Source organism: Lagenorhynchus albirostris, chromosome 11, assembly GCF_949774975.1.
Source record: "Lagenorhynchus albirostris chromosome 11, mLagAlb1.1, whole genome shotgun sequence".
Classification (NCBI taxonomy): domain Eukaryota; kingdom Metazoa; phylum Chordata; class Mammalia; order Artiodactyla; family Delphinidae; genus Lagenorhynchus; species Lagenorhynchus albirostris.
In genome coordinates, this window is record NC_083105.1 from 6,477,821 (window position 1) to 6,499,067 (window position 21,247).

A 21,247-nucleotide genomic window follows, 5' to 3' on the forward strand; every position below is an offset into this window, starting at 1 on the left:
CCACGCGTGCGCGGCTTGTGGCATCTTAATTCCCCAACCAGTGACTGAACCCGCGCCCTCGGCAGTGAAACCGCGGAGTCCTAACCACTGGACCGCCAGGGAATTCCCCTGGCTTCAGTTTTAAATTTCTCACTAGGCTAGGCTGCCTCTTCCTAACAGAAGGCGTTTTAAAAATCTAGTTTGAGGACCTAAACCTGTCCCACGCTCAGGGAACACTTCACCAATGAGGTTACCTCTTTGAGTAGGCCATTTATTGATTACTGGCTGCTGAGCACAACTTGTTATCCTTACAACAATAGCACTAGGGAGGTGCTATGAACAGTCCTAGTTGTACAGATACTGAAGCTGAGCAGCAGAGGGGATAAAGAGCCGACTGGACCCAGGGCCCCAGGCATCATACCGCTCTACCTCCCACTATCAGGCTCGATCCCGACCCCTCGCAACCTCATTTCTGGGCCCTGAAGGTTGCAAGGCTCCCGGGGGTGGACGACTGACTCCTCGGAGGATCTCAGCGACAGGCGTAGCAGGCCACCGGCATAGAGGTATAGAGACCGGCAGGGAAAGTCTGACCCCGGAAGTAGTCGCGGCGCTGGGAAGGCCGCGTCTTCGGTTGCCAGGGCGCCGCCCCGGAAGTAGAGCCGGTCTGCGACGGGTAGCGGTTCGCATCCTCCTCTGAGCGCCGACTGGGGTTGGAGGCGGGGCCGGGCCGCGGCGCTGGGCCGCCGTGCTCCGCGCTTCTGGGCGCTCCTCCGTGCTGTGCGCCCACAGGTGAGGCCCCGCCGCCGAGGCCGCCGCCTCCGGGGACCGAGGGTGTGGTCGTGCCCGGTGGGCGAGTGCGCATGCGCGAACGATTGTGGGCCCTGGTCTACGGGGCCGGGAAGGTGCGGTTTAGATGCTGCTCGCTGGACTCGCGTTCCCCGGGAAGCCTGCGCTGACCACTGTGCCCCTCTTCCTCCTCCGAGTTCCTATGACTTAACTTGTGCCGCTCGATCCTTGTAATTGCATTCTTCCTATTATTGATTATCCCAGAATTTCATTGTTCCTAGGCTTTTTCATTCATTTGCAATCTGTATTGTTCCTATTGGCATCTTGCAGAGCGCGGTGTACCTGTGGCTAGAGCTCTGGACAGGAGACAGGAGATAAGTGTTCCCCGCCCTGCTCACCTCTCTCTGGGGGACTGTTTTCCCATCATTAGACGGGGTGGGGTGGTGGTAGTCATACACCCCTAGAGTAGCTGTGGCATTACAGGGGATTCATTCTAGACCTAAAAGTATCTGGTCGTTGTAAGCCGTTTGGAGGTTTGTTTGCAAAGCGGTTCTTTGTTCAGGAAATATTTAATGAGCACATTTGGGTGCTGGGTTGTGGCAGTACAAAAAGATTGGCTCTGCCCTGCACTCAGGGAGTTACAGGCACTGGTAAACAGGTACGTGAAGCATGGGGGTGAGGAGACGGGCAGGGCAACACAGCTGCGACTGAATGCTGCACGGCACTGATGTGAAGTCATTTATATTGTTACTTTATTTAAAGATGGCTCTTTTTTGCCTTTTCAAAAAAGACTTAACTAGCTGGAAAAGAATGCAAGTGTCCTAGGATCCTGGCCTAGCTGGGACTTTATTTTTTCTTTTTTTGCGGTACGCGGGCCTACTCACTGTTGTGGCCTCTCCCGTTGCGTAGCACAGGCTCCGGACGCGCAAGCTCAGCGGCCATGGCTCACGGGCCCAGCCGCTCCGCAGCATATGGGATCTTCCCGGACCGGGGCACGAACCCGTGTCCCCTGCATCGGCAGGCGCACTCTCAACCACTGCGCCACAAGGGAAGCCCAGCTGGGACTTTATTGAAACTGATAGTGATCAAAGTGTCTGGGGTAGGGGGATGAGGGCAGAGACTGCTCCCATTTTCCGATGGCTGGACCCAGAAGAGTGAAGTGACTCCCATGAGGGTGAGTCCCCCGCCCTCCGCTGTTTCTCCTCAGAGGTTGTTCTAACTTTTGTCTGGGAGTAGTCATAACTCCAGGAGGTAAAAGGCCTCTTGGCAGAGCTCTGTCCTCCTGGGGTTGTAGGCACAGAGATTTCCCAAGATGTTCCCTCGCTCGGTGGAAATCAGCTAAACTCCCGGCCTCCTATTTCTCACCAGGGTAAAGCTGTGGAAGTGTTTATGGGTGATGGTTTCCTGGGTCTCCCCTTTGGGACTTACAGCCCCTGTAGGGCTGGGCTGCGCCTACTTCACTGCTTGGCACAAACAGTGCTTGTTTGACTGTGTGTGTGGAGGGAATTCACGTCTTTATTTTTGTTAATTCGTCACGTATTGGTTGAGACCCTGCTATTGCTAGACACTGTTCTGGGTGCTGGGATTCAGCAGGAGATAACGTGGCACAGCACTGCTGCTCACAATGTGACGTATCTGTGTCAGACAGACAGTCACCAAGGAACCAAATACATGAACTAGACCAGGTCTTTTCTTTTTAAAATTAATTAATTAATTTTTGGCTGCGTTGGGTCTTTGTTGCTGCGCGCAGGCTTTCTCTAGTTGCGGCAAGCGGGGGCTACTCTTCGTTGAGGTGCGCGGTGGCTTCTCTTGTTGCGGAGCACAGGCTCTAGGCATGCGGGCTTCAGTAGCTGTGGCGCATGGGCTCCACAGTTGTGGCTCGCGGGCTCTAGAGCGCAGGCTCAGTAGTTGTGGCGCACGGGCTTGGTTGCTCTGCGGCATGTGGGATCTTCCTGGACCAGGATCGAACCCGTGTCCTCTGCATTGGCAGGCGGGTTCTTAACCACTGCACCACCAGGGAAGTCCCTTTTTAAAAAAATTAAATTATTTATTATTTATTTATTTTTGGCTGTGCCAGGTCTTCGTTGCATGCAGCACACGGGATCTTTGTTGCAGCATATGGACTTCTTAGTTGTGGCAGGCATGCGGGATCTAGTTCCCTGACCAGGGAGCGAACCCGGGCACCCTGCATTGGGAGCATGGAGGCTTACCCACTGGACCACCAGGGAAGTCTCATAGGCCAGGTCTTTTCAAACTTGCACTTGCATAAGAATCGCCTGAGAGCTTGTTAAGACACAGATTCCTGGGCCCCGCTCCCCAAGAGTCTGAATGTGTACACTCTTGTGTGTGCATGGGGGGAGCTGGAAGATTTGTATTTCTAACGAGCTGCAGGTTGTGATGCGGATGCTGCTGGTCCGCGGACCATGCTTTGAGTTGGCGCCGACTAAACAACTGTGTACAACGTGAGCACCACGGAGAAGTAAAGTGACAGCTCTGTAAAGGGGGAGGAGTGAGATTGGGAAGCCCAGTCTGAGGAGCTGACCTTGGAGAAAGGGCCAGATGTGGGGGAAGAGCAAAGCCTTAAGACTGGATGCCCCTTGGCGGGTGTGGGGAGCTGAAAGAGGCTGGCGCCTGGAGAGGGAAGACAGGTGGGAAGGGCGCTGGGAGACAAGGCCCGAGAGGCATGGGGGTCCCAGGTCACGCTGGGCCAGCCTTGCAGGCCATGGGTGGACTGCTAGGTTTATTCTCAGTGCAGTGGGAAGCCGCTGCAGGCTTATGAAAGGAGTGACAAGATCTGCTTTGTGTCTGAAAAGATTGGTCTGCTGCTGGGTGGGGAATGTGTTGCCATGGGGTGAGAATGGGGCCAAGGAAGCCAGTTGTGGCCTGGGTTGTGGGGATGCTGGGGAGAGACACAGACGGATCCGGAATTTTCTGGGGGTGGAGCGGGCATGATTTGCTGCTGGACTGGACTGATGGTTACTTCCTCCCCAGGACTGAGGTTGGATTTTGTTAGGTTGTTAAAGCACTTTTCCACTGGGGCTGCCCCTGGTTGAACGCGTCTCTTGCCTTCGCTGGATCAGAACTGTCCAGGAGCACCTGGTCCTGGGTGGCTTTCCGTCTCCCGTCACCCACCTGGCACGGAGTGGCTGTCGGTGCCCAGTGGATGGATGAGAAACTACACTATCGGTGGCCCGGACGCCCAGGGATGTCCCGGCGGAAACCTGTTCTCAGGCTTGTGAAGATCCTGCCCACTTGCCCCAGGAGTGGGACCCACGGCGTTCTGGAAATAACCAGCAACTGTCTGGTTTTAGGATGGCTTTCCGAGGCTGACATGCCTCAGGCAGTGACAGCCCACTCTGACTTCAAGCTGTGAGCAGCATGAGGACCAGCACGTCACTCTCTGCTTTTCCTGATTAGGTTTTTATGATGCTCAGTTTGAAAGTAGCTGACCCTGTGGCTTAAAATTCTGAGGTGTCAGTTCATATGAACCAGTAGAGAGGTAACGTGTCAAGTTCATCACATAATACCGCTAATTCCACTTTTTTTTTTCTTTTCTATTTTAGGAGGAAGCCACAGGAAAACAATCTGACATCAGGTATTTCTCTATTTACCTGATAAATAGATAAGGCTTAGTATTTCCTAGGGTTGGGAAGGCGTCAGCCCTGGCTTCCGTAATGTGGGGATTGGCCAGCTGGTTCCTTAGTCTGTTCTACAGATGATACCTGAGCCCCCTCATTGTGCCTGGCCCTGGCTGGGTGCTGGGGACCCACCCCCCTGCCCTGTGGGGTCGATGACGCCTGACAAGGGGGATGCATGTAATGACGGTTGACACCCCGTGTGGGAGGGAGACTGTGCGGGTTGCCACGGCAGCAGTCTCTGCTCTGCCTCTTGTTTTCCAAGCCCCACATTCCCGTCTGTAAGTGGGGAGAGTACCTGCCTGCCGGCCTCAGGTGAGCCGTAACTATGTACCCAGTAGAGAAGGATCTACACACACACCACCCAGCCCGGGGCCTGATGCATCCTGGTGTTCGGGGAGTGGTAGCTGTTGTTTCAGCGATGATAGAAATACGTACTCACTTACTGTGTAAGGGCGGGGCCTGGCAAGCCCGCTGGGAGGAGGAGCTGGAAAGGAGGCGCGTGCGGAGCCGAAATCGGGGGCAGCTTCAGGGTGAAGCTCTTTGTGCCTGGTGCACTCGTTTCAAACCCAGTTGACGGTCTGGAGAACCTGCTGTGTGCCAGGTCCACGCCCACCTGACCTTGCAGTAATCCCAGCAGCACTGCCCAGGAGCTGTCACTTTCTTTCTTTTTTTTTTTTTTTAACATTTTTATTGGAGTATAATTGCTTTACAATGGTGTGGTATTTTCTGCTTTGTAACGGAGTGAGTCAGTGCTTTCCCATTTATTTCACTGGGGAGGCTGAGGCCCGGGGAGGACTTGCCAGGATCCGCAGCGGCTCCATGGCTCAGATGCGTCTCTAAGCGAGCTGGGTCTCTAAGCCTCGGGTGTGGAGGGAACTGCCCTCCCTCCTTTGGCTCTTCCCAAGGCTGCCTTTTCATCTGCTCTCAGTGGCGGTTTCCACATTGATTTGGTGCATTTCTGAAAAGAGGTGCTTTTAAAGGAGAGGGGGCCTTCCTTCATCTTTTCCTTTTTTAACCGTCAATGACTCTCTTGTCTTCTTGCTCAGCACTTTACTGTGCTCTGTTCCCCAAATATATATACGTAAACCTCCTTATGGGTGTACATTTCTTATGCTTCGTTTTTCCCTAGTGTTTAAGATGGTTGTCTCTTGTATTAGTTTCCTAGGTCTGCGGTATCAAAGTGCCCCAAACTGGGTGGCGCAGTGAGGCCAGAAGCCTGAAATCAAGGTGTTGGCAGAGCCGTGCTCTCTCTGAAGATTCTAGGGGAGGGCTCCTTGCGGCTTCCAGTCTCCAGGAGCCCCAGGCATTGCTTGACTTGTTGCAGCCTTACCTCCGATCTCTGCCTCCATCTGCTGCCTTCCCTCTGTCTGTCTGTCCGTTCTTGTATCGTCACAAAGCGTTCCCTGCCTGTGTGTCTGTGTCCAACTTTCCATCTCATAAGAGTACCTGTCATTGGATTAAGGCTGACCCGAATGACCTCATCGTAACTGCAAAGACCATACTTTGACCAAATAAGGTCATGTTTACAGGTACCCGGGTTAGGACTTCAGTGTATCTTTTCAGGGGCACAGTTCAATCCATAACATTTCCAGGGAAGCAATGAGTCAGGTTCCAAGGACCCAGCCTTGAGGACTTGTCCATCAGTCACTCACACAACAAGCAGTCATTTTTTGCATCTCATGTGCTGAAGGGCTGGAGATAATGGGGTCGGGCAAATGGACTGTAGGGTTCGCTTCAAATACTCCCCTTTAAATCTAGAATCAGTGGGTTGAGAGGGAAACGGGTGACTACGAGAGTCCCTCGCCTCACACGTTTATGGAAGGAATGTACATAAAGAACTGAAATGCAAGTTGGGAAGTTCTGAGTGCCCGCAAGGATGGCAGGAAGGGTCTGCAGGGGGTCCCGAGGAGGGAAACACTAATTCCAGTGAAGGCAATGAGAATGGCCCCCTGGGGGAAGTGGCCTTTGAACTGTGCGTGGTTGGTGGAGCTGGATAAAGAGCGGTGGAGAGAGACGTTAGGATGCAGGGACAGCGCGGGCACAGGTTCGCGGGCGAGCACATGAGCATGGAGCAGCAGAGGGGGGTGCGTTCAGCCAGAGCAAGGGCTGCGTGAAGTGAAGGGGTGGCCTGGCAGCTTGGGAAGGTCAGCGGGAGCCAATAAGTAATTAATTCAGAAGTACTTATCACGACAAGAGAGGAACCCAAGGCATCCTCCGTTGGGCACTTAAACAGAAGACGCCATCCACTGAATGTTCTGGTTAGTTACCATTTGGCTGTATTCATGAACTGTTAGAACACCTCTTGATCTTGTGCTGTGTACATTTCTCTGTGTATTAATGTTTTTTCTCATTTTTAATATTTTGGCTGCATGGCATGTGGGATCTTAGTTCCCCAACCAGGGGTCAAACCTGTGCCCCCTGCATTGGAAGCATGGAGTCTTAACCACTGGACTGCCAGGGAAATCCCTAATTTTTTTTTCTTTTTAATTTATTTTTGGCTGCATTGGGTCTTAGTTGTAGCATGTGGGCTCTTCTTTGCGGCGCATGGGCTCTGTAGTTTGCGGCACATGGGTTCTCTAGTTGAGGCGCGCGAGCTCAGTAGTTGCAGTGCACGGGCTTAGTTGCCCTGCGGCATGTGGATCTTAGTTCCCCGACCAGGGATCGAACCTGCATCCCCTGCCTTGGAAGGTGGATTCTTAACCACTGGACCACCAGGGAAGTTCCCCTAATTTTTTTTTATCCCTAATTTTTAAAAAATTTTATTGAAGTATAGTTGATTTACGATGTTGTGTTAAATTCTGCTGTACAGCAGTGTTTCAGTTATACGTGCATATATTCTTTTTCATATTTATTTCCAGTATGGTTTATCACAGGATATTGAATATATTTAGTTCCCTGTGCTATACAGTAGGACCTTGTTGTTTATCCATTCTATATATAGTAGTTTGCATCTGCTAATCCCAAACTCCCAATCCTTCCCTACCCTACCCTGTCTCCCTTGGCAACCACAAGTCTGTTCTCCATGTCTGTGAGTCTGTTTCTGTTTCATAGATATGTTCATTTGTGTAATATTTTAGATTCCACATATAAGTGATATCATATGATATCTGTCTTTCTCTTTCTGACTTACTTTGCTTAGTATAATAATCTCTAGGTCCATCCACGCTGCTTCAAATGGCATTATTTCATTCTTTTTTATGGCTGAGTAATATTCCATTGTATATACGTACCACATCTTCCTTATCCATTTATCTGTTGATAGAAATTCAAGTTGTTTCCATGTCATGGCTATTGTAAATAGTACTGCTATGAACATTGGGGTGCATGTGTCTTTTCAAATTATATTAGTTTTCTCCAGATATATGCCCAGGAGTGGGATTGCAGGATCATATGGCAACTCTGTTTTTAGTTTTCTGAGGAACCGCCATACTGTTTTCCATAGTGGCTGCACCAATTTACATTTCCACCGACAGTGTAGGAGGGTTCCCTTTTCTCCACACCCTCTCCAGCATTTGTTATTTGTAGACTTTTTGATGATGGCCATTCTGACTGGTGTGAGGTGTTACCTCATTGTAGTTTTGATTTGCATTTCTCTAGTAATTAGCAATGATGAGCATCTTTTCTTGTGCCTGTTGGCCATCTGCATGTCTTCTTTGGGGAAATGTCTATTTAGGTCTTCTGCCCATTTTTTGATTGGGTTTTTTTTTTGTTATTGACTTGTATGAGCTCTTTGTATATTTTGGAAATTAAGCATTTGTCAGTTGCATCATTTGCAAACATTTTCTCCCAGTCCATAGGTTGTCTTTTCATTTTGTTTATGGTTTCCTCTGCTGTGCAAAAGCTTATGTTTGATTAGGTCCCATCTGTTTATTCTTGCTTTTATTTCTATTGCCTTGGGAGACTGACCTAAGAAAACTGGTACAATTTATGTCAGAGAATGTTTTGCCTATGTTCTCTTCTAGGAGTTTTTTGGTGTCATGTCTTATATTTAAGTCTTTAAGTCATTTTGAGTTTATTTTTGTGTGTAGTGTGAGGGTGTGTTCTAACTTCAGTGATTTTCATGAGGCTGTCCAGCTTTCTCAACACCACTTGCTGAAGAGACTGTCTTCTGCATTGTATATCCTTGCCTCCTTTGTCAAAGATTAATTGACCATATGTATGTGGGTTTATTTCTGGGTTCTCTAATCTTTTTTTTTTTAATACATTTTTTTAAAATTTTTGGCTGTGTTGGGTCTTTGTTGCTGCGCGTGGGCTTTTCTCTAGTTGCGGTGAGCGGGGGCTACTCTTCGTTGTGGTGCGCAGGCTTCTCACTGCAGTGGCTTCTCTTGTTGCGGAGCACGGGCTCTAGGCACATGGGCTTCAGTAGTTGTGGCTCGCGGGCTCTAGAGCGCAGGCTCAGTAGTTGTGGCGCATGGGCTTAGTTGCTCCGTGGCATGTGGGCTCTTCCCAGATCAGGGCTCGAACCCGCGTCCCCTGCACTGGCAGGCACATTCTTAACCACTGCGCCACCAGGGAAGTCCCTGGGCCCTCTATTCTATTCCATTGATCCATATGTCTGTTTTTGTGCCAATCATTTGTGTATTTTATTTTAGGTAAGAATCCGAGTCAAAATTTGGTGAAACTGAAGAGAAATTGGATGTTCCCGGTGGCTCCGTAAGTACCTATGGTAGGTCCGGGCTGAGATGTTTTCCTTGGTGACCACTTGTCCACACAGCAGGTGGAGGGTGCAGGGGGCCGAGAGGAAACCTACCCTTCTCGGAGGCTCCATTTCCTGCTCAGTAAAGTGAAGGTGAGAATATTTGCCCCATCGGCCTTATTGGGTTTAGGAGTGTACCCTTGGAAGTATTTTCAGACTATTTTATGACTGAAGTGCAGCACACGTATAAAGTATGGCCTTTATCATTATTCTGTGTTGTTGCTCTTACTTCTGCGTCATCTCCAGGTGGGAGCTGTGGCGGGAGTGAGGTCGCCCAGTGAGACTGGCGCTTGAAGTGCAGGGTGTGGGTTGTGGTGTAGGCGCTACCTGGCTTGGGGGTGATTCTCACCGAAATCCTGTGTCTGCAGTTGGACTCTAGGGGGCAGAGTACGAGCAGGATTGGTCAGGGATGCAGGGCTGTTCAGACTGAAATCAAATACAGGCCGACCTCAGAGATAACTGCAGATTCCAGTCCAGACCACCGCAGTGAAGCGAATTATCGCAAGAAGGCAAGTCACATGCGTTTTTTGGTTTCCCACTGGATTTAAAAGTTATCTTTACACTGTACTGCAGACTGTATTGGGCGTTAGCAACTTGTCTAAAAGAGGTACATCCCTTAACTAAATATTTTATTGCTAAAAAATGGTAGGCATCTCCTGCGCCTTCAGTGAGTTATAGTAGTAACACCAAAGATCACTAGATCACAGATCACCGTAGCACATATATAATAATGAAAAAGTGTGAAATATTACAAGAATATTGTGACACAGAGACACGAAGTGAGCAAATACTGTTGGAAAAATGGTGCCGACAGACTTGCTCGATGCAAGGTTGCCACAAAACTTCAATTTGTAACAAACGCAGTATGTGCACATCACCGGTGGTGAAAAAGTAAACTCCCCTCAGCAGTCGGCCTGGACAGTGCAAGAGGGTGTGAGGCGTGCGGGGTTTGCTCCGGTACAGACACGAGTTACCGGCACACGGGGACTCGGCTTCTGTGGTGCTTCTGCCATCGTTTCCGTGTGGTGGCTGCTGACCTGCACGTGGGTCATGACCGATCAGTCAGCAACCTTATGTGGCTCTCCTGTGGCACTTAGAGCTTGCAGAGAGCGGTCCATTTATTCCTCACTTTGACCCTGTGGGCGTTGTCATCATCCCGATGAAGGCCAAGTTCACAGAGGGAAGGGCTGGGCTGTGTGGAAAGAGGTTTAGCGTAGGGTCACCCTAGGTTTGGCTCAAGCCACCATCAGTCCCTTTGGTCTGTTCTTACACAGGCTCTTAACCTTTGAGCCTCAGCTTCCTCATCTGAAAACCGGGGATAATGACAATCGTATGAGATGCTTCCTGAGTGCTTCCTTACGTGCCAGGCACCGTTTTCGGTGCTTTACGTGTGTTCACGCATTTACTTCTCACTCCAACCTATGACATGGATAGATACTGTTGTTATCCCCATTTTACAGAGGGGGAAACAAGTTTGGAGAGGTTAAGTAACTTGTCCAAGGTCACACAGCTAGTGAGTGGTGGAGCTGGGCCTCAAACCCAAGCTCCGGGACCTATGCTTGACCACAGTCCCGCCTCGATGATACTACCCGCCTTGCTGGGCAACACGAGGAGGGAGTGGGCTGATGCTGGGTGGAAGCACCCCGAGCTCCGCCTGGTGGATTCTATCATGAGAGTGTCTTCTCTTTTCCTCTCCCAAGCAACACATACCTGGGTCCCCATCTCTACGTCCCATGCCTTTTCTGCCCGGTTAAGTTGCCCCAAACGTGAAGCTATTATAAGTCCATGGGGGAGGTGCCTCCTTTCATAAAAGGCCCTCGAGGCTCCTCAGGTCCCCCGGCTTTCAAGCCCAGTTTTTCACAGAAGCCCTTCCTGAAAGCCCTTCACCTTCTGTGAAGAGGTACACAGAAGTGTAACAAATGCAGCCGTCTCTGGTCGGCGCTGGGGTGGGAGCCTGGAATCCTGGGCTGCCCCAGCAGTTTGAAAATGAGAATTCAAAGGAGGAAACAAGTCCAGAAACTTTCTCAAAGTCACATGGTGGTACTGACAGGCCTGTGACCACAGTCACTCATTCTCTCTGAAGTGATCATTTGCTGCATGCCAGGCACGGTGCCAGGCCCTGGGTGCAAAGCAGTGACAAAGAAAGCCAGCTCCTGCCCTCTAGCAAGGACAGAACTGCAGGGTGCCAAGGGGCTGCGTAGCTGGTCTGGAGAGTCAGAGAGGCTTTGTGGAGGAAGTGACATTCACTTATGCTGGCAGACTGGTGGGCGGTCGCTTGGCCAGGCAGAGCAGGGTGGAGTGCTGCAGGCAGAGCATGTGCCAAGGCCCTGAGGTAGAAGAGGAGGTGGGCAGAGAAGTCCAATGTGGCAGGAACAGCGGGTGAGGGAGAAGGTGGCACAAGATGTACCTGGAAAAGCAGGTGAGGGCCAGGGGGCTGCGTATTTTAAGTACAGTGAGAGCCACGTTGCTTGTTCACCAGGATTGATGTGGTGAGACAAACACTTAATATCACCCACAGTTAGGGACTTCCCTGGTGGTCCAGTGGCTAAGACTCCATGCTCCCAAAGCAGGGGACCCGGGTTTGATCCCTGGTCGGGGAAACTAGATCCCACATACATGCCGCAACTAAAAAGATCCCGCGTGTTGCGACTGAGACCTGATGCAGCCAAAATAAATAAACAAATAGATAGATATTAAAAAAGATCACCCACAGTTAAAGAGAGTGAATTGATGAAGCGAATCCGGAAGCAGCAGGGAGATAGGCAGAACTTGAGGGGACGGGGGGTGCCCAGACTGGGGTGAGTACTCGCACCCACCCGTCAGAAGCCAGCTCCAGGGTCCCTGCTCAGGGCAGCCTCCCCGCTGCCTCCGCTCTCACAGTGGTGCCTGTCCTCGTGCCTGTCCTCGTGGTTCCAGGCACAGCTGCCATTCGGCGTGTGTTGCCGTTATTTCCCGCTTAACGAGGATTCTCAGTCTCAGCACACCTGGCCTTTGGGGCTGGATGCTTTGTTGGCGGGGGCCGGCGGGGGGCATACTGTACGTCGGAGGGCGTTGAGCAGGATCCCTACCTCTGCTCCCAGATGCCAGAAGCATCCCTCACCCCCAGTGCTGGCAAGCGAAGTGCTGCAGGCATTGCCGGATGTCCCCCGGGGGTGAGCTGCCCTGGCTGAGAGCCACTGTGGGGAGGACTGAGCTGGGGGTGGGGGACGTCTGCTCGTCTCGTGTAGAGGACTCCTTTGGGCGAAGGGACGTGAGCTGTTAAGTTTCATGGCTCCGATAAGGTGATCTCTTCCAGGATTATGGCAGGAAAAGTGAAATGGGTCACTGATATCGAGAAGTCGGTGCTGATAAATAACTTTGAAAAGAGAGGATGGGTCCAAGTGACAGAAAACGAGGACTGGAATTTTTACTGGTAAGTATAAACCAGGGTTTGGTTGTCTTCCAGAGCCCGTTTATCAGCGCGGTTAATCCCATAGCGGCGCACGGACTGTCCTGTGCAGGCGCCCCCACGCCATCGTGCCGCCTCCCCTTACACTTCGCTCATCCGGGCCCTTCGTGCGCGCGGGGAGAAGGCCCTGGGTTAGTATACGTGGTGGAGCGTCCCCTGCTCCTGGTTATCAGGAGGTCCCGGGATGTCTCAGCACGGCTGAGTGTGGTTACACGGCAGTGGGAATTTGGGTGAGAAACCAGAGCCCCACCCGCCTCCAGTTCGTGCTGGTCACAGTGGTGCCCTGTTGCCTGGCACCTCGGGGTGCGCTGGGGAGGTCAGCATCCTGTGGGGTGGTGTGGGGAGGAGATTGGGGAAAGGGCTGTGGGGAGGGCTCGGGGCTTCCTTTCACCTCCCTCCCGTTAGGCCAAGAGGGTGCCGGCTGGACTGACTGAGAAACCGCGGAAATGCGTGAGGCTGGAAAAGCAGTGTGTGGGCCCTGAGTCCCGGTGGTACCACCCAGCCAGGAGCCTGGAGGCTTCCTAGACTCCTCTCCTCGCCTCTCACTTCCTCAGGGTGAGGTCCTGTGTCCTCCTTGGTCCAGGCCTGGTCTGCTCCCTCCCTCGGGGCGGCCTCCACATCCCTGCTGGGTTCCTCAGCTAAACATTTGGCTGACCCTGTGCAGCTCCTGGGTCCAGAGCACTGCAGTGAACCTTTGAGGGGGCAGGGGGCCAGTGGGGGCACACGTCGGGGTCGGCAGGGGCTTTGTCACCCTGTACATCCCCCGCCCCGGACTCACTCTCCCTGCCGCCACCTTGAGAGACGTTACTCGGCTTCTCTCAGCCACTTCCCTTCCCCGCTCCTCCCCTGGTCCCCGCCGGTGCAGCGGGCTGCGCGTTTTCCCCTGTTGACCCGCTGCTGAAACGGTCTTTCTTTTCCGTCTGTGTACGTGCTACGCTTTCTATGCCTCCTCAGCCCCCCATTTGGAGACGCAGTGCATCCAGGTGTTACATGTCCAGACCCTGGAGCCAGAGCCACGCGTGGCTTCAGCCCTGGCTCTTCCGCTGCCGTCTGTGTGGCTGTTAGCAGAGGACTTGGCCTCTCTCTGCAAATACCGTTGTTTGAGGTTTCAAGGAAGCAGTGAAGCACAGAACTCGGGGCAGCGCCTGGCGCATGGCGGGCGCCCCATCAGCACGTGCTGCCACCGTCCTTTGTGCACCGGCACACCTGCGCTGGAAGCCACCTCTGCCTCTCGCGCCCTCCCAGGCTGCTCTATTCAGGTGCCGTGGCAGCAAATGCTGAGTGCCGTGATTTGTGATTTCCCGGCCTGTCCCCTCTTCCAGTGTCACTGTGAACCTCTGGAGAATGAGGACCTGGCCTGGCTTATCTCAGCATCCCCGGAGCCTGGCCGGGCCTGGGCACAGGGTAGGCAGCACCCAGCCTCCAGCTGCAGCGGTGGATGGAGAGGTGACCCTAGCTTTGCTCCTGGCAGCAGTGAAGTCACCTGCCCTTTAAACTGCAACCTGGGAACTCCCTGGCGGTCCAGTGGTTAGGACTCTGTGCGTTCACTGCCGAGGGCCTGGGCTCGATCCCTGGTTGGGAAACTAAGATCCCACAAGCCAGGCAGCATGGCCAATAAACAAACAAACAAACAAACTGCAACCTAATTTCCCTTCAGGAGTGTGGACTGCAGAGAGGAAGGGCGTTCATGGAGTAGTTCAGTGCCTGTGTATGGTTTAGTGTCAAGTTTACGTTCTTTCTTCTCAAAGGTAAAGTGAAATCCTTTATCCAGAGCCCTGTTTCATGGGAGCTCTGAAAAGAAGGCTGAACAGGACAGTATTTTGTACTTGCTGTTTGGTGTCCCACTGCCCAGTGCTGTGGGGCCCAGCAGAACTCAGCGCGTTCTTTCGGCTTCTCTGGGCAGCTGGTCACATGCCAGGGATGGGGGTGGAGGGGTGGGGATTTGAATGCTTGCTTCTTCATGCCGAGAAGCGTTTTGGAGCTTTTCTTAACCAACAAGAGAATGACAGAGAAGAAAAGAGCTGAACAGTATGATAAGTTTGGATATTTGAGATATCTTGAGAGCTCATGCTTTAAGCGCTAGGTGTCCTGTCGGGTCTTAAAAATTGGTTAGGGAAGAATATTGGAAACAACTAAACATTAACTGGTTGGGGAAAGGTGAATAGATTAACCAAGTGGATTACGGTACAGCCATTGAAATAATTGTGATGATTATAAAGCAGTTTGGGAAACTGAATAACAGTAAGTGTGAAGAAAAACATATTACGAAATTGTATTTGTATTCTGATAACAACTATGCGAAAACAGCTTGCATGTGGGCAGGAAGTAGAAGGAGTGTGAAACAGGTAAACACTGGCTCTCCTGGAGGGGGTGTATGGGTTATCCATTGCCGAACTGATGGTGAGTAACAAACACCACAAACTTAGGGGCCTGAAACAACAACCACTTTTTGCTGCACAGGAGTTTGTGGGTTTGGCTGAGCGGTTCTTTTGGTCTGGCAGAACTTCGCTGTTCCTGCCTGGGCTCACTCACACACCTGCTGTCACCTGGTGGGTCATCTGAGGCTTGGCTGGTCTAGGATGCCCTTGGCTAGGACGACAGGGGCTTCTCTCCACAAATCTCTCACATCCCTCCAACCGGCTAGCCTGGGCTCGTGGTGGTGTCGGGGGCCCAAGAGGGAGGTGGTAGCTCTCAAGGCCTTTCGGGGCTGGTCTCAGAAATGGCACACCATCACTTCTGCCCTTCTTTTTGGCCAAAGAAAGGCATTAGGTCAGCCCCAGTTCAAGGGGAAATATATTTCACCTCCCGATGGGAGTTGAGGGGTGGACAATTGGGACCCTTTTTACAATCAGGCTACACAGTAGGTGAACATTTATTTATAACAAAGGGTCCTTTGTTCCTTGGAGAAATGCCTGATGCTGGGCCTCAGGAAGAATTGTACAAGGTGAGCGTCTTAAGGGAAAGCGAGGACGTCGTCGAGGCCTGCTGGATTCAGGTTAATAAAACTCAGGAGACAACTTGCAGAGTTCCTTCTGCCCAAAATAGGGACACCTAGAGCTTCCACAAGAATAATGACAGCAGACTGAAACTCATGAATCATGTTTGAATCTATGAGTTCATAAAAATGCCCCCCAAAAGAACTGAAACGGAACAAAACCCCACATAATTTGTGGCACATTAAAATGGCCACAGAGTTTTTGACACCACTTCCTTCTGTAGATGGGGTCTTCGTTCCCCTCCTCCTGACCTTGGGTGGGCTCTGTGATTGCTTTGGCCAGTGGGATGCAGTCAGTGTGATCCAGTCAGTGTGATACAGGCCTTAAGAAACCAGCAGCTTCCTCCTCCTGTGTGGGAACCCCCTGCGGGAGCCCTGAGCTGCCACGTGAGAAGCCTGCCCGTCCCGGGGCCGTTGTGCTGGAGAAGTTGCAGCTGCACCCACCTTCCAGCCATGCCTGCCAAGGTGCCGGATGTGGAAGAAGCCTTCTCGGGGCCCCCAGACCAGCCGGCTGAATCCCACCCAGCGACCTCAGTGCTGCGTGGGGCAGAGCGCTCTGCTGAGCCCTGCCCAAATTCTTGACCCACAAAACCTCGAGATATCATAAAATGGTGGTTGTCTTAAGTCGCTAACGTTGGGTAATTCGTTTTGCAGTGATAGGTCCCCAGAACACAGCTCACCACACGTCTGCGGGTGGTAGGGAAACAGCTCGCTATTTTGAAAACTGGTAAAGGGAAAGAGTCACACACTTACTCAGTCTTCCCTGTACGAACCATTCACGGGTTACCTAAATTGTTGACGAAGGGAAGTTTCTCCTTGTAGAAATATTCCTGCCGATAAATGAAGGAGGAATGAAAAAGGAGAATTTCACCAACCCCTCATGGCATAAGGATCTGCACCTGTGCAGGACGGAGGCCGCTGACCACAGGACAATAGGACACTTAAGTGTGGCTGGTCCAGACAGAGACGTATGTGCCGGAGTGTGATATACGCTCCCGTTTTAGTACAAAGAAACAAATGTAAAATTCCTCATCACAAATTTTTATGTTGGTATATGTTGAAATGATAATATTTTGGATATATTAGGTTAAATAAGATACAATTAAAATTACTTTCACCTCTTTCATTTAACTTTTTCTTTTTTTTTTTTGGCTGCGTTGGGTCTTCGTTGCTGCACGCGGGCTTTCTCTAGTTGTGGCAAGCGGGGGCTACTCTTCATTGTGGTGTTCAGGCTTCTCATTGTGGTGGCTTCTCTTGTTGCGGAGCACAGGCTCTAGGTGCGCGGGCTTCAGTAGTTGTGGCACGCGGGCTCAGTAGTTGTGGCGCATGGGCTTAGTTGCTCCACGGCATGTGGGATCTTCCCGGACCAGGGATCGAACCCGTGTCCCCTGCATTGGCAGGCGGATTCCCAACCACTGTGTCACTAAGGAAGTCCCCCTTTAACTTTTGTTTTAATGTGACTACTAGAAAATTCACTATGTGACTCAGCTGTGGGTCACATTTTCTATTGGGCAGTGCAGCTGATTAGTCACTGACATCCCGAAGGGAGAGGCTCTCCGGCTGGATGCCACCCTGGGACGCAGCTCTGCCCCCATCAGCCTGCAGCTCATCAGACCTCTAGGTCTGACTCCCAACTTACAGGAAGTACAGGGCCCTGGGGAGCATGATAAATAAGGAAGCTGTGAGAACCCCTACAGAACAGATACCCGGTGTCTTCAACAAATAAATTGCCTAGAAAAAAATTAAGGAGGGGTGGGGGAGAATGTATAGATTTAAAGAGATGTGTGAGAGAGAGAACAACTAATCAGAAGGCCTGGCCCTTATTTGCAAAAGTTGTAAAAAAATATTTATCAGACAACTGGGGAGATTTGAACACTGAGTAATATTTGATGATATTTAGGAATTACTGCTCCTGGGATTTCCCTGGCGGTCCAGCGGTTAAGACTCTGCGCTTCCACTGCAGGGGGCGCAGGTTCCATCCCTGGTTTGGGAACTAAGATCCTGCAAGCTGTGTGGTGCAGGGAAAAAAAAAAAAATGGAATTGGCTGCGCTCCTTTTTTTTTTCAGTTGTGATAACAGTATAAAATAGCATATCATATAATATAAAAAGGAGTCCTTAACTGTTAGAGATTCTAACAGGAATAATTTGGATGAAATGATATGGTATCTGGGAAGTGCCTCAAAATAAGCCAGTGCTGTGAGGTACAGGCAAAGCAAGGCTGGCCTCGTGGTGACTGTTGAAGCTGGATTACGGGCTTCTGTTACACTTTTCTCTATACTTCTTCGTGTGTTTGAGCTTTCCCATAATAAACAGTGCTTTTTTTTTTTTTTAATCCTTTTAATCCTTTTGTTCTAATGATTATGGAATCAAAAGAAACCCTCTGGTTGGTGCTATGGGGAGGGGGCGGGTTGGGGGCAGGGAGTACAGAGAGGACCTTGCCTTGTCTTGTGACTCCAGGACTCCCTTGTGGATGCCAGCCCTTCCGTCCTTCCTGCTTCTCTGGGGGTGGCTAGGGAAGTCAGACAGGTGTGGCAGGGAGACTGGCTTTCTTAGAGGATGAGAAGGAATCTATTTCTCTTTCAACTCTCATTTCACTGGGGGCTTCGCGGTTTAGCTGGCCTGTCAGGGGTCTCTCCAAGAATATCACGTGCCAACTCAGGGTCCTTAAATAACCCCTGTTTTGTTTTTTTTTTTTAATTTCTTGGGTTTGCCACGTGACATGCGGGATCTTAGTTCCTGACCAGGGATGGAACCTGCACCGCTTGCAGTTGAAGCACGGACTCTTAACCACTGGACCACCAGGGAAGTCCGTGGGGTTTTGGTTTTAGGGGGTCCCTGTCCTTCCTGACTTTGGGTGCAGATATTGAGTCAATGAGTTTCCTGACTTCAGAGTCTGACTTTCATTAGTTGGGTATCAAAATCAATGTTATCATTAACTGATAAACATTTATTGAGCATCTACTCTGTGCCAGAGAGTACAACCAATCAGGGCAGAGTCAAAACAGCCCCTGCCTCAGATAGTTGAGGTACAGTCAGCGGACACACAGCCTGCTGCTGTGGGCCAGGCACCTGGCTCGGTGCCGGGCTGGGGACAGGTAAGCTCTGAGGGAGCGTGCTTCCTGGTCAGGAGTCCCCGGGCTTTAATGACATCCGCCTCCACATGGACACATTCTGAGCTTCTGTCCTGCACATCCCTTCTGTGCTTCTCTTTCAGGATGAGTGTGCAAACCATCCGCAATGTTTTTAGTGTCGAGACTGGCTACCGGCTCTCAGATGATCAAATAGTCAACCATTTTCCGAACCACTATGAACTGACGCGGAAGGATCTGATGGTGAAAAACATCAAGAGATACAGGAAAGAGCTGGAGAAGGAAGGGAGTCCTTTGGCAGAGAAGGACGAAAGTGGGAAATACCTCTACCTGGGTTTGTGTCCTTTCCACCGGCCTCACGTTTTAAATAGATAGTGGAGTATTCTCCAGTGGCACAAGACCGCGAGATGGTGACTGTTGGCTTTGAGGGATGAACGTGTTTGTGGGCACCTCTTTCATTCCAGGCATCTCCAGAATTGGGGGAGGGGGCTCCACTTGGAATCTGAGTTTGTGTGAGTGCCTTGGGAATGTGCACAGGAGGTGGTGGGCGTGGGGGACACTCCCTGAGTTACAGACTGCCAGGAGGGACCATTACTGTGTCCAGCAATGCCTGGGGAGCACAGTGCGTCCCTGCCCCGTCTGGTGAGAAAAGCTGGGCTGTTGGGTAATTTCAGAATCCCTTTAGCACACGTGGGGAAAGGTACATAAGTGACCTCTCTGGGCCTCGTTTCCTAATCTGATAAATGGGAATGATAACAATACCTATCTTACAGTTTACTGTGGGGATTAAATGATACAGATTTGTAAAGTACTTAGCACACAGCTAAAAGAGAAAACTCATTACAGGCAGACCTCAGAGGTACAGTGGGTTCAGTTCCAGACCACCAAAATAAAGCAAATTACCACAATGGGACTTCGCTGGTGGTCCAGTGGTTAGGACTCCACGCTTCCACTGCCAGGGGCCCAGGTTCGATCCCTGTCAGGGAACTATGATCCTGCAAACTGCATGGTGTGGCCCAAAATAAATAAGTAAACAAAAAGAATGAAGTTTTAAAATAAAATAAAGCGAATACCGCAATAAAAGCAAACCACATGAAATTTTTTGGTTTCCCACTGCATATAAAAGTTATCCTTACACTAAACTGTAGTCTGTCAAGTATACAATAGCATTATGTCTTTAAAAAAAGTCAATGTACGTACCTTAATTAATTAATTAATTATATTTTTGGTGACATTGGGTCTTTGTTGCTGCACGCGGGCTTTCTCTAGTTGCGGCGAGCAGGGGCTACTCTTTGTTGCGGTTCTCAGGCCTCTCATTGTGGTGGCTTCTCTTGTTGTGGAGCATGGGCTCTAGGCGCGCGGGCTTCAGTAGTTGTGGCACGTGGGCTCAGTAGTTGCGGCTTGCGGGCTCTAGAGCGCAGGCTCAGTAGTTGTGGCGCACGAGCTTAGTTGCTCCACGGCATGTGGGATCTTCCCAGACCAGGGATTGAACCTGTGTCCCCTGCATTGGCAGGCGGCTTCTTAACCACTGCGCCACCAGGGAAGTCCCGACATACCTTAATTTAAAAATACTTTATTGCTTAGAAATGTTAACCATCATCCGAGCCTTCAGTGAGTTGTAATTTTTTTGCAGTAGTAACATCAGAGATCACTGATTTCAGATCACCATAGCAAACATGATAATAATGAAAAAGTTTGAAATACTGCGAGAATTACCAAAACGTGACACAGAAACACAAAGTGAACAAATGCTGTGGAAAAATGGTGCCGATTAACTTGCTCCACGCAGGGTTGCCACAAACCTTCAGTTTGTAAAAAATGCATTATCTGTGTAGCAAAATAAAACGAGGTTCGCCTGTGTTGTACCGGGATTGAACTGCAGAAGCCCTTGCCCTGTGAGATGCTGGGTGGGGGCGTGAGGTAGCGAAACAGGCCCTGAAGAGGCAGTGGCAGCATCTTTCTGTCCGTGGCCCCCGGCGGGCTGGCTCACCGTTGTCCCCTCTCTGTTACCCTCAGACTTCGTCCCCGTCACCTACATGCTGCCTGCCGACTACAACCTGTTCGTGGAGGAGTTCAGGAAAAGCCCCTCTAGCACCTGGATCATGAAACCTTGTGGCAAAGCCCAGGGAAAGGGCATCTTTCTGATCAACAAGCTCTCGCAAATCAAAAAGTGGTCCCGGGACAGCAAAACGTCTTCGTAAGTGGGGGAGCCCGTTGCGTGTGCTTTGCCACGGGTGGGGGGGGCCCTTGCTTGCTTTTCCAGGTGTGCAGCATTTGTTCAGGTATACACGTGGCAGCAGGACAAGGCTCTGTGGCCACTATAGCGTCACCAGTCGTAGAATCTCACCTGGGGATGGTGGGTAAACTGGCGTAAGGTCACAGGAGCAGGGAGCCTCGCTGGCCGCTCTCTGTCCTGAAAGCTGGGGGGAGACCCGTCCAGTCCTGGTGCTTCTGAGGTGGCGAAGCACGTGCTTAACGCCTGGGTGCCTGGGCTTGAACCCCTGTCTGACACTCACCACCTGAGTAAGTTTTGTTGTATAGACTCTTAGGTTCTTCATCTGGGTAAACTGGGGACACACATAGCACCAGCCTCACGGGGCCGAGGTGGGGATGGA

General features: G+C 51.1%; 1 protein-coding gene across 7 annotated transcripts in view; it reads left to right on the forward strand.

Annotated features, from left to right (window-relative positions):
* Window positions 1-631: 631 nt before the first annotated feature.
* Window positions 632-21,247, forward strand: part of TTLL1 (TTL family tubulin polyglutamylase complex subunit L1) — a 37,709-nt gene continuing 17,093 nt past the window's right edge. Inside the window, exons 1-7 of one of the 7 annotated variants that reach the window (XR_009543302.1) lie at window positions 632-768; window positions 4,329-4,360; window positions 9,118-9,192; window positions 9,468-9,608; window positions 12,395-12,511; window positions 18,758-18,966; window positions 20,649-20,829. Coding sequence is in view for 1 of the 7 variants with exons in the window: in XM_060164917.1 (XP_060020900.1) it covers window positions 12,399-12,511; window positions 18,758-18,966; window positions 20,649-20,829 (503 nt within the window). In the remaining 6 variants the exon portion in view is untranslated. Of the gene's footprint in view, window positions 769-943; window positions 996-4,328; window positions 4,361-8,995; window positions 9,070-9,117; window positions 9,193-9,467; window positions 9,609-12,394; window positions 12,512-18,757; window positions 18,967-20,648; window positions 20,830-21,247 lie in introns of those variants that run through there. The other 6 variants (XR_009543306.1, XR_009543304.1, XR_009543305.1 and 3 more) reach the window with 6 other exon arrangements.